This window comes from Cynoglossus semilaevis, chromosome 20, assembly GCF_000523025.1.
Source record: "Cynoglossus semilaevis isolate Cse_v1.0 chromosome 20, Cse_v1.0, whole genome shotgun sequence".
In the NCBI taxonomy this organism is placed as follows: domain Eukaryota; kingdom Metazoa; phylum Chordata; class Actinopteri; order Pleuronectiformes; family Cynoglossidae; genus Cynoglossus; species Cynoglossus semilaevis.
Genome location: NC_024326.1, coordinates 6,486,921 through 6,499,259, shown reverse-complemented (window position 1 = coordinate 6,499,259; position 12,339 = coordinate 6,486,921). Strand labels below are relative to the sequence as shown.

At 42.7% G+C, this 12,339-nt stretch overlaps 2 protein-coding genes across 2 annotated transcripts in view; one reads left to right on the top strand and one right to left on the bottom strand.

Moving 5' to 3' along the window:
* Positions 1-9,389, top strand: part of phlpp1 (PH domain and leucine rich repeat protein phosphatase 1) — a 40,952-nt gene extending 31,563 nt beyond the window's left edge. Inside the window, exons 5-17 of the mRNA XM_008334302.3 lie at positions 49-195; positions 1,302-1,529; positions 2,290-2,492; positions 2,745-2,805; positions 3,378-3,473; positions 3,995-4,150; positions 4,536-4,736; positions 4,867-5,029; positions 5,126-5,256; positions 5,684-5,797; positions 6,157-6,351; positions 6,614-6,842; positions 6,930-9,389. Coding sequence (XP_008332524.1) covers positions 49-195; positions 1,302-1,529; positions 2,290-2,492; positions 2,745-2,805; positions 3,378-3,473; positions 3,995-4,150; positions 4,536-4,736; positions 4,867-5,029; positions 5,126-5,256; positions 5,684-5,797; positions 6,157-6,351; positions 6,614-6,842; positions 6,930-8,234 — 3,229 coding nt within the window. The 3' untranslated portion in view covers positions 8,235-9,389. The remainder of the gene's footprint in view (positions 1-48; positions 196-1,301; positions 1,530-2,289; positions 2,493-2,744; positions 2,806-3,377; positions 3,474-3,994; positions 4,151-4,535; positions 4,737-4,866; positions 5,030-5,125; positions 5,257-5,683; positions 5,798-6,156; positions 6,352-6,613; positions 6,843-6,929) is intronic.
* A 75-nt stretch (positions 9,390-9,464) lies between these two features.
* mep1bb (meprin A subunit beta b) overlaps positions 9,465-12,339 on the bottom strand; it is a 5,286-nt gene continuing 2,411 nt past the window's right edge. The window contains exons 9-14 of the mRNA XM_008334300.3: positions 12,149-12,301; positions 11,301-11,516; positions 10,728-11,204; positions 10,465-10,638; positions 10,162-10,306; positions 9,465-9,849 (exon numbers count right to left, since the gene is read on the bottom strand). Coding sequence (XP_008332522.1) covers positions 9,642-9,849; positions 10,162-10,306; positions 10,465-10,638; positions 10,728-11,204; positions 11,301-11,516; positions 12,149-12,301 — 1,373 coding nt within the window. The 3' untranslated portion in view covers positions 9,465-9,641. The remainder of the gene's footprint in view (positions 9,850-10,161; positions 10,307-10,464; positions 10,639-10,727; positions 11,205-11,300; positions 11,517-12,148; positions 12,302-12,339) is intronic.

Sequence of the window (12,339 nt, the reverse complement as noted above, 5' to 3'; positions counted from 1 at the left end):
CTTTTCTGTCCTTTCTTCCTTACCTTTTTATTCTCTCCTCTCATCCAGGTTTTCTCGTTTGCGGAGCCTCAATCTGTCCAACAACCACCTCGGTCAGTTCCCTCTGGCCATTTGTGACATCGTGACCCTGACAGAGGTCAACCTCAGCTGTAACTACCTGACATCTGTCCCCAGCTCTGTGGGAACCATGACTAAGTAAGTAACAACTTTTGATACAAATTTAAAGTGACGAGGACCAACAGCATCAACGTGTCCGGGTCAGATGGTAGAGAGAGTCCTATAAATATACTGTACATCTAGATTTAAAACACACGTTTAGTGTTTCTGCGTCAAGAAGTATCTATTTCATTTCTTTGGTTTTCATTTATGTTTTTGCCTCATCTCTTGATGGGTTGTGATATTGGTGATTACCCAACTTTTATTATTTTCGTTTCCTCAAGAGACCATTGCAGGGGAACTGGGTTGTTGCGTTTTTGCTGGTTGGAGTGCGAAACATTTACATAGCCAAATCTAACTTTACTTAACGACAAGCACATAAATAGACAGCTGCCAAAGTAAACACTAAAACTATTGGAACATGGTGTATAAAAAGAATCCTCTAAATCATCTGTTAATCTAACACACAGATATCTCCCCATATTATTAAGTACTGATGTCAGAGTGACATGTTTATCTTTAGAACTAAAAAAAATATTCTTTAATAATCTTGAAAAAAAAAATAGTCCCAGACACGGTGAATTCAAATTATTAAATGTTTACTTTCTTTGCTCGCAGAAGTTTGTACCTTCTTTTTCTTTTCTAAAAAGAAGTATTTTCTCAGTTCAGTTGACATCATCTATAATGAATTTCAGTTCAATTCCAAAACAATATTACACTCAAAACTGTTTAACTTTTGATTTAACCTCATTAAAACTTTTAAGTTTCTTTCTGCCTGGCCAATAATGATTTATTAGCACTAATTGAGGGCCATAAACTCAATTATTCACATATTTGAGAGCTACTGTGTTGCTATTGTAACTCATAAAACTGAGAGGATTTCTGTCATTTATCCTCGTCAGGGCTGACAGCTGGGTGGCCACACTTGCTTTAACGTGAAACTTCTTTATGGTTAAGAGAAAAAGTTAATTTGCCTGGTTTGTTGAACGTGCAAATTCCTGCAGTGGCCTGTAGGGCTCCTGTGGTGCCAGTGCCATCTACTGGATAGGAACTGCTGTAACGTCCAATGGTAAAGGCTGTACGAAATCTTTGGGGAAAAGTATTGTCTTGGTTTTTATTATTTTAATACTGTGGTATTCTGTCAGTTTGCAGTCGTTTCTGTTGGACGGAAACAGTCTGGAGGATCTCCCCAATGACCTGGGTTCTCTGCAGAGGCTGAGCTACTTCGGGCTGTCCTTTAACCAGTTCAACCACATTCCTCAAGTGCTGGAGCGTCTGACATCCATGGAGAAACTGTGCATGGCCGGAAACAACCTGGAAACACTGGTCCTGCAGAATTTCCGGCTGCTCCGAGTGAAACACATCGATTTAAGGTAGTCAAATACAAGGACATTCTCACAAGTACTGTATAACATAGAAAAAAGCCCAGTCAAACAGTAGACGCAGCGGTCAGGTTTCACTCTGACACCTCGACTGACTAATGATGGAAACAAAAATACTTCCAGCTGGACAGCGAGACAGCACGGAACAAGCAAATGATTTGCCTGCAGCGGTTCCAACAGGTGTTTTCCCTTTGTGTGAGAAAGAACAGAGTAGGAGTGACTTGCAGAATCCTCAGGTTAATACCTAACTTCTACCGACTCTGCTTAAACCAGGTCAGGAAGACTTTCTAGCAATTCTCCCTGAGGGTGCAAAGATCAGTTTTTTTTACCAAAAGAAATATGAACATAACACTAAAAAATATTTTTTTTAAATAATGTTTTTTGCAAATTCAAAATTAACATACTTTACTATGATTTTTGTGAAGAAATATTAAAAAATAATTCTAAACTCAAAACTTTAAAATGCTAAAAAGGTCATGCCATAAAATGTGAAATGTTTTAAGTTTGTTTTAAGCTCCATTCAGTGTATATTTTGTCTACACCTAATAAAAAAAAACATTTTTAGAGAAGAGAATAACTTCCATTTCCCCTGTTGCTTCAGCTGACATCATCTATAAAAAATCCCTCTATACTATACATCAGCCATGACCTGAGGCTTGTTCCACTCCTTAGAAGAAAGGCTGCGGGCTGTGCAGTACAATCTACTCTGGCCGGAGTTGAACCTCTGCATCCTCTCTGCCCTCTCTATCAGGCTGAATAAAATCTCCAGCATGGTGCCAGACGAGCCAGACCTGCTGAGGCACGTGACCCAGCTGGATGTGAGGGATAACAAACTGACTGAACTGGATGCCTCGGTCTTCCCCAGACTGGAGGTGCTGCACTGCGAGAGGAACTGCATCGGCCGACTTAGAGCCAAGGGCTGTCTGCTCAAAGGCATCTATGCCTCCAGCAACGGTGGGTCTGCACACGGGCTGCGAGAATGATCGAGACAGATCATCGTAACTTCCAGACTTTCCTCTAAATGGAAATGACGAACATGAATCAGTCTAGTAAAAAAACAGAGATCCTTCCACACAGAGACTGCACCACAGTCGCTTCGTCTCTCCCTCTAACATGTCACCCGCCCAAACTCTTCTCTCTGCATCCATCATCCTAGATGGCATCTGTCCTTGCTGTAGGTTAATGTATTTGGATCTTTCCCCACAGAGCTTTGTCAACTGGATATCAGTCCCGTGCCCTCCAATCTGAGCTGCATGGACATTTCGAGGTGAGCACAATCTGCAAATTACTTTAAAAGAAAAGGGAAAAACACATTGATTGTAAAAATGAGCCATAGCTGGTGTCCATTTATATGCACCGCAGTAGTGTTTGTACAAATGATGATTTCCATCTTACAAGAACTCATTACTGCGTCTAATGAAACACGCAATAAAATGTTCCTGGAGACGGTAATTTGAGCCCAGAGGTCTATCTGTTTAACCGAAGCAGCCGCTGACCCTCGATTAATACTTTGAATTTTAAGTGAACAATGAGTTTGTGTGCTCATGTACATTAAGTTAATTTGAAAAAGGTCATGTTTAGAGCAGTGTAGTTGTAGATGAGAGCAAGTAGAACAAATTCAAATACATTCTTAAATAATTCAAAAGTGTAAATAAATAAAAACGAGGACGTGAACTATGGGTGAAGTTCATTCATTTCAAGTACTCATTCAGGGAATGGTTTCAGGTGCAGCCACAGGTGAAGCTGCTGATGTTCAGCTCTTCAGTGTCTTGCTTTATAAGAAAAATTCCAGGATGTAAAATCCACATCAATCCAAATCACATCCTTCTCCTCCTGCAGGAACCACATGGAGTCACTGCCAGAATGGATGTGTGAGGCAAGGAAACTGGAAGTTCTGGACGTGAGCCACAATCTCATAACTGAGCTCCCAGCACGGTGAGACTCTTTTTCCCTATTTTAGACGACGTGTCTATATATGGAGTACAACGGTGGGTTACCCCTCCCCACCACTCCGCCATCATATCTCTTCAGATAGATCTTCATAAACCTCTCAGATCGCCTGTAACCTCCACAGTCTTCGTCTTTTCTCTGTCTCTTTGTGTAGCCACCTGGGAGGTCATCTCTTCCTCACTTTCTGTCTATTTTTTCCCTTTTTTTAATGCAGTGGTCTTCTCTGAGTCTGCAGATTTATTTTTACCCAATAAGTGTCAGGATGATGAATTTCAGCTGCAGGCTCCACTAGAGGCGCTGCTATTTTCTGAATACGCATCCTCGCCCCCATCCTCCTTCTGTCCTCCCATTTCCATGACTATTTTAGTCCATTTTAGTTACAGTGCATTCAAACCAGTGTCTGTCTGTCTGTTTATCCGTCTGTTTTTCTGTACAACACTTAACACAGCACTTCGTTTGTCGTTTGTTTTCTCGCTCCATCATCTTTATGTTTCCCTTTACTGCAGGTTGTTCTGCAGCAACAGTCTGAGGAAGCTGAGTGCAGGTCATAACCAGTTGCAGAAGTTACCTGAAAGAGTGGAGCGCCCTCTGTTGGAGGTTTTGGACGTACAGCACAATCAACTGGTGGAGCTGCCATGCAACCTGTTCCTCAAATCTGACAGGTAGAATCAATCATCAGTTGGTATTATTATTATTTTTTTTTTATCAGAGAGTGCATTAATAACTGACTGAAAGGTTGAACATAGAAATATGCAGGTCCAGGAAATGAAGGGCAGAAATTATAGACAGGAATTTTAAACTGACAGCAGGCAAAACGCTCAAGGACAGAGGAGACAGGCGCATATAAAACCACAGCCGTTTCAAGGACGGAAGAAGGCGGAGTTTGGAGGGGAATATTAAAGTGGGGCAGTTGGAATTCAAGTCACTCGTTTGGAGGGGAATATTAAAGTGGGGCATTTGGAATTCAAGTCACTCATTGTGTTTTTAATTATCACTCGTACAAGAAAGAAAAAGGGGTCTCTATCTTTTTTCCCCCCTCATGTGCAGTTTGCGATGCGTAAACGCATCAGCCAACAAGCTGGAGCACCTGCCACCTTCCAGCCTTTCAGAGGAGAGTCACAGCATCCTACAGGAGTTCTACCTCACCAATAACCGACTGACAGACAAGTGTGTGCCCATGCTGACTGGTCATTCACACCTACGAATTCTGCACATGGCCTACAACCATCTGCAGACCTTCCCTGCCAGGTATGTAGTCCCTGGAATGTCCCTGGAGTGTGTCAAACACTTTACGTATCTTTTCATATACAAACACTCCACCTATATATATATATATATATATATATATATATATTTTTTTGCTTTCATACCTTTTCAGTAAAATGGCAAAGTTGGAGGAGCTGGAGGAAGTGGACCTGAGTGGGAACATGCTGAAGACGGTGCCCACCACCATCATGAACTGTCGGCGAATGCACACACTCGTAGCCCATTCCAATGCCATCGAGGTCTTCCCTGAGGTCATGCAGCTGATGGAAATGAAGGTAAGCCTAAACGCGATGACACGTCTTCGTCAGCCTCTCTCCTTTTATGCCTCTGCTATCAATTAAGTATCGATACGCTTCGGCTTTTCTCCACAGTGTGTGGACCTGAGCTGCAATGAGCTGAGCGAGATCACACTTCCAGAAAACCTGCCCCCCAAGCTGCAGGAGCTGGATCTGACTGGAAACCCTCGTCTGAATCTGGACCACAAGACCCTGGAGCAGCTCAAGTATGAGACCGCATTAATGTAGGACAGAAGTAGATCTTTTAGAACAACTATAACAGGGATCTGCAACCTCTGGCTGCTGAGCTGCATGCTGCCCTTTGACCTCTTTGAGTCAGCTCCCTGCAGGATAATATTTGGTGTTTGTGAAGGGACCAAAATGAATTAAAAACATACATAACTGAAATGTTAAATGACCATTTTTACAAATAGATAACACACAGTCGGCTGTAACGTTTTACAAAAATCAATAAAATAAATAGTAATTTAACACATAGCGTAGCCCTGTGCTGTAGGTTGTTAAAACATACATAACTGAAATGTTAAATGGCCATTTTTACAAATAGATATAGATATAGATAGATATATGCATCTTTACAAGTCACGTCCTATTACAGTGTGTCTGAGCTCTTTATGTTTACGTGTTTCTCAGTAATATCCGCTGCTTCCGCATCGATCCACCCCCAACCTTCTCATCGAATGAGGCCTCTGGTGGGCCTACTGTGTGGAGCCATGGTTACACCGAAGCCTCTGGCGTCAAGAACAAGTGAGTTCTCTTCAGTCAACGATAGGGAAAAAATAATAAATCAATTTCTCTCACACTCATCCAGAAGCCTCACTAATTTGAACCTATTGAACAGGGCTATACTGATTGGTGAATCAATTTGAAGACAGGCAGCAGAATAAAAGCTGCTGTCATTGAAAGCATGGATTATATTTACAGACCACCGAGTCGATTGTACATGTTTATCCCACTTTCGTGCATATACAGTATGGCTGAGGTTGTCAATAGAACCACAGATACAATGGGGAATTCATATTCTAATAAATATGTAAAAAAAAAGAAAGAAAACTGGAACAAGCAGTAAACAACAGTTTCTGATCCGTCTGTGATTCTTCTTCCAGACTCTGCGTTGCAGCACTTTCAGTGAACAGCTTCTGTGGAAGTCGTGAAGCTCTGTACGGCGTGTTTGACGGAGACAGGAACGTGGAGGTGCCCTACCTTTTACAGTGCACGATGAACGACGTGCTGGCTGAGGAAATACACAAGACCAAGAGCGAGCAAGAATACATGACCAACACCTTCCTCGTCATGCAAAGGTACATCGTTCATCGCTCATATATACAGCATATATATTCGTGAATAGATGGTATCAAACCTGAAGACACCTAGTGGCAGATAGGAGACCTACCTCCTGTCCACTCCAGCCCACTAAGCATTAGCTACAAAATTGTGCATTTTAACTTTTATAGCTCAAAAATGCCTAACTTCATAAACATGTTGCTGTGAGTATTTTGCCTTTTTTAACATTATGTTATACTCCATATCAAACAGCAGCTCTTGCTTCTGTGTCATCTGCAGGAAACTGGGGACTGCTGGTCAAAAACTGGGCGGCTCAGCAGCACTGTGTCACATTCGCCATGACCCCACTGACCCCAGTGGCTGCTTCACACTCACAGCAGCCAACGTGGGCAAGTGCCAGGTAATCTTGTGTCGTGACGGGAAGCCAATGTCGCTGTCTCTGCTTCACAATGTAGGACTGGAGGAGGAGTACCGCAGGATACGACAGCACCGGGCCATAATCACCGAGGTAAACGTGGTAACTGAGGGTCAGTGAAGGTCAATGTCTGGTGTATAACTACAAGCACTGTGCTGACATCCACGCTCTGTTCTACAGGACAACAAGGTGAATGGCGTCACTGACTCGACACGAATCATGGGCTACTCCTTCCTCTACCCATCTGTCATCCCGTGTCCCTTCGTGCAGACAGTTACACTGACGTCCCAGGACGAGTTTTTCATAGTTGGCAGCCGCGGCCTGTGGGATATGATGTCTCCAACTGAGGCTGTGGAAGCTGTTCGAAATGTCCCAGATGGCCTAGCTGCTGCTAAGAAGCTGTGCACACTGGCGCAGGGATACGGCTGCACTGACAGCCTCAGCGCTGTCGTGGTCCAGCTCAGTGTGAGTGAAGACTGCTGCTCTTGCTGCTCCTGCTCCGAGCCGTCACAGCCTCCGCCCAGCCCCGGCTTAGGCACTTATCCGTCATCGTCCTCTGCCATCAAGGAGCGTCCTTCAGACGGCTCCCTGCCCGTGCCGCCTTCATCCTGCAGTGAGATCAGCAGTGAGATCAGCACCAGTGAGATGAGCAGTGAAGTGGGCTCCACTGCGTCGTCTGATGAACCTCCACAAAGCACTTTGGTGCTGCTGCACGACCAGCCCCACCATCCTCACCTGCACCTGCACCATCAGGCCCACTCCCTGTCCCTGCAGCACCAGCAGGCTCACTCCACCACCCCCCACTGTCAGTACCTGTTCCCCAGCTCAGAGCTGCCTTCTGCCCGCAGCTGCTGTGCTCTTCATCCTGCCTGCTTGGCAGGTTCCTTCCAGAGACAACTGTCCAGTGCCACCTTCTCCAGTGGGCTGGACAGTGAAGATGAGGAGCCAATCGCTGGTGTTTTTTCAAACGGCAGTCGTGTGGAAGTCGAGGCAGATATTCACTGCCTCAGGGCAGAACTCTCCAGCTCCTCCTGCTCATCGCTGCAAACATCATTGCAACCTTCCAACTGCCAGGAGCGCAACCTGTTGACCATTCCACCACCTCCACCACCCTGTACCCCAGAGCCTGTTGATGAAGGTGTGGACATGAGTCTCTGTGAAACTGAGAATGGGCTAGAAAGGGAGGATTCCTGGTCGGGAGGAGGAGTTGGAGATGGAGGAAAGACATCTGGAAAGAAGAGAGTCAACGGGTCAGTGGCACGTCAGGAAAAGAGTCACAACATCATCGAAGTGGCTGCTGACGCTCCCTCAAAGAAACCCGGCGGCTACTTCACAGCGCCAGCCCAACCTGACCCGGACGATCAGTTTATCATCCCTCCAGAGCTGGAGGAGGAGGTGAAGGAAATCATGAAGCAGCATCAGCAGAAACAACAGAAGCCTCCAGGGACGGATCAGCCCATCAACTACTACGACACTCCTCTGTGAGATGACACCTCATCTTTCAGCCTCGTCCATCCTCCAGTGGTGGCTGCAGCATTCACTTAAATCTACATCCTGCAGTTTGACCTTATCGCGAAGAAAATGTGTTTCTCACACATGACAGCCTCTCAGCTGCCTTATCCTCTCCTTGAAGAACTGTGCACTGTCAGCGCTTCACCACTTTTTACCCAAACTGGTAGAATCCAACAAGCAAACGAGCCCTTTAATAAAACTGAGCTCCTTTGAAAGGCTAATGGACGCAGCTCCTGATGTCCACGGCCCAGCCCTTGTCACTGACTGTACTGAGTTTTTTTTTATTTTGTATTTGAGACAACCAGCTTAGTATCTTATTGACACCAGTCTCAAAAGCATTGGTTTGCCACAAACACATGTTAATATTGATAGAAATTTCCTGGTTTGTTAATTTGTTTTGTAAGAATTTAACCATATCTTTTGATGGGAAAGCCACTGAGTCGTTGAACTTTTTTTTTTTAAAACTTGAGACATGTAATCTTTTTGTTATTGTTTAGCTATGTTGAACGGTACACTAGTAATACCACACTCTAACTGTTGTAGATAGGGCACTTAAAATACTGTATTTCTTCAGTAAATCATGTCTCTTTGCCCGTAAAAAGGCATTAAAAAAGATTTTGTAGAAATTTAAAATACTAACTCCTAGGAGTTGCACAGTCTTTATGGTGACTCAGTCACTTACTTACTAATCTTCTCTGAGAGAAATTGTGATTTTTTTAAATGATTGTAAATAAGAGAAATGTTATATACAAATGCTTTTAAAGGAACTGTGTACCTGTGTGTCAGTGATCGTTTCCATGGTGGGGAGGATGATTTTATCCTAAAAAGTAGAACTACAAAAATACAAACACACAAACACAACACATATGTTCATGTGCTAATACAACTCCAACATTCCATTCATTGTATGTAATGAACACTACTGAACATATCGTTGCATGCATACACATACAATACATCCACACAAACACACTTCAATACCCACAGCTAAATGATCTCACCTCCCCTCTACAGCAACTGTTATCACTGGCATGACTGTGTCGAGTTCAAAACTACAAATATATCCATATGGAAAAGTGACAACAGAGATGTTCCTGTATTTGGTATAATAAATTTTAAATTTGTGAATATATGTCTTGTCTATATGTAGTCAGTGAGAAAGACGAAGTTGGTGTGTGTCAGTGAAGACAACAGCACAAAACCTATTTTTGAAGTCATTTATTTCGCAAAAAAGTGAACAGGTAAGTGTTTTTCCATCGTGTGGCCAGAAGAGGGCGGAGTTGTATGTTTTTATGTTTTATTTTGAGTTACGCCACAGCAAAGTACAACGGAAAATATTGTGGTATTTTTCTTGTATTTATTTTTTCCTACTAACCACATTTAGTTTGCATACGTGTTTGAAATGACACCACCAGAATCACGGTTCTTGTACTTTTTCTTTACACAGATGACACTGATTATTGTTATCACCAACATAACTCCCAATACTGACAGGGACGACGCCAGAGCGAGGATGGTTTTGTCCATGAGTGAGCCCTTGCGCTCACATCTGTCTCCGTAATACCACCAGTCTTTCCCCACCACACATCTGAAAAAATAAAAGTACAGATTAAGACGGTAGAGGTAAAGGTATCTTCAAAATTAGTTATATTGGAGGATTAAAGTTCAAAGTCCATTTTATTTACTGAACGACTCTCGTCGTTGTCCAGATGTTCTGTTTGAAGCATCTAAGCAGTAAACTAAAGACAGATGCTAGAAAAAGCTACAGACATTCATCTGATAGAAATAAGACCAGAATTGTAAAAAAAAAAAAAAAACAGTCAGTTGTTCTGCAAAAGTACGCAACAGTTAAGACTGATCTGACCACCAGTTTGTGTCTGTTGATGTTTGAGATGAATACCTGCAAGAAGGTATTCCTTCGTCCATTACACACACTCCGTCGTTCAGACACTCCACACTGGAGCAGTTGTTATTGGATGAAGGAGTGGTGACAGGATGTACTGTTGTGGCAGGCGTTGGCTGGCTCTCAGTCAAATGAGACACATCTGAAAAAGCAGCAGTGTACTTTATAAGTAAACCCTGATTTAACTCTTGATGCAGAATTCCACATTAATATTGCTTTAACACATAACTTAAGATTTTAATGGTTAATTCTCTGTGGATCTTTCCACACACACACAGTTGTCGGACTTTGTGAGCTTACCTTCCATGGATAATAAAAATATTGCGTCTCCGTTCTTTATAAAGTCCCTGCTTCTGGCTCTGAGATGTGTGAGATACACTGGGGTTCCAGCACGTGGGCCCTGGAAATACTTTAATCCATCGGGGGCTGTGACTTCGGGACCCACCTTGCGAGGGTCATCCCAGAAAAAATTGTCTGAAGAAAAAGTATATTTAATATACATAAACAATATTTAAATGTTGTATTTTATAAAACTAAACAGAGATGAAATGTAAATGTTTGACCTGTTTCTGTTATTTTCCGGTTGGGATCAGTGGTCACGCTACGCTGGTTGTTCATGCGCTTTTGAATGTGTGGGTTCTGGTCCATCAGCATCATGGTCATCTGTTTCCATGGGCAGGGCCATATCTGGCCTGTTTCTCCTTCAAGAGCTACAAGGTTAGCGTAGACTGCGATCTCCCCAGGATTGCTTTCTACTCCATTTGGGAACAACTGCATTTGGAAAGAGTACCCCTCCTTCGAAGTAAATGGTGGACTGTAGATAGGCTTCTCTGTGGGGGTGGTAGTCATCAATTCACTGAAGTTCTTTACACGCCACACGAACTCTGGGCAGGTTGTCTCAGAAATGTTTATGTCATCCAGTGAGAGTCCCCCTCCCTCTGTCGTCCCAGTCCCTTCCTTGGACCCCTCAAATACAACACGAAATTTAGTTTTAACGTCCAGACTGACATGATGGAGCTGCCACAGCCTCTCAGGAGCAGCTGTTAGCAAACATAAAATACAGTGGAGAATTATTTATCTCATTTATCCCATTACCATTGCTACTTAGCACTGGCTTTTACAGCAGTAATACTCACAATCTATGGTCTTTATAAAACGCAGTGTTCCGTTAGGGTTGGTGCTGTTATACTCTCGAACGTGGATTTTCAGTTTGTCACTGGTTCCTGCACTGTTGTAGTAAAAAAACTGCAGACACTGGTAACCACGTTTGGGGTAAAGAAGTCTGCTTTCAAGCAAAGCTGTGTCTCCAGTGTTGGCAGTGCCAGTGTTGAAGTGCATGAAGTATCCAGAGCCTGAAGATACAAGCGTGCTCAACAAATCTTCATTTTTATTACTTCATTTCATTTACTTTTTGAAAAGCTATAATAACAATTATATTCCATCATCAGCAGGTTATTGGATGAAGATATATATATATATACTGTATATATATATATATATATATACATATATATATATAAATAACAATTAACAATTAAGGACTGATGTTCACCACTGTTCTGTATGTGTTTTGTTTTTGTGAGTTTTATTTGAAGATAAGCTCCAATCTCCTACATGTATGAAGTTCTCTGGACTCCTGTACTCAGACGACTTCTTCCTCTGTCCAGCATACTGTCCTCCAGCGCCTGTCTTTTTACAAGTACCAGGATCCTCTCAGCTATCCACTGCTGGAACGTAACTTCGATTCTCTTTACAGTTTTAGTTACGTATGTAAAATGTGAAATAACTCACATTTATTTTTTGCTAATATAAAATTATTTTCTCACTGTCTTGTCTTATTGGCTGCACTGTACGGTGATGTTCTGAAGGGCCCTAAGACATTAAATGTAGTTTTACTTCTTATAATAATAATAATAATTATTATTATTTTTATCATCGCTACTTCATACTGTGTCATACAAATTCCAACATTCAGACTTCTCACCATTGCATTTGCCCAGGTTGGAGTAGTCTGTGTCGGGTCCTCCTGTAGCTTTCATTTCCCTTGTCCAATCCTGCTCGTCCCCTGGTCCTTGGATCATACCGCAGATGTTTTCACGTTCAAAGTCACATGAGTCCAAAAAGGTTGAACCCTGAGCTTAAAGGTAGTTAACAAACAAACCTTTATAGTTGAAG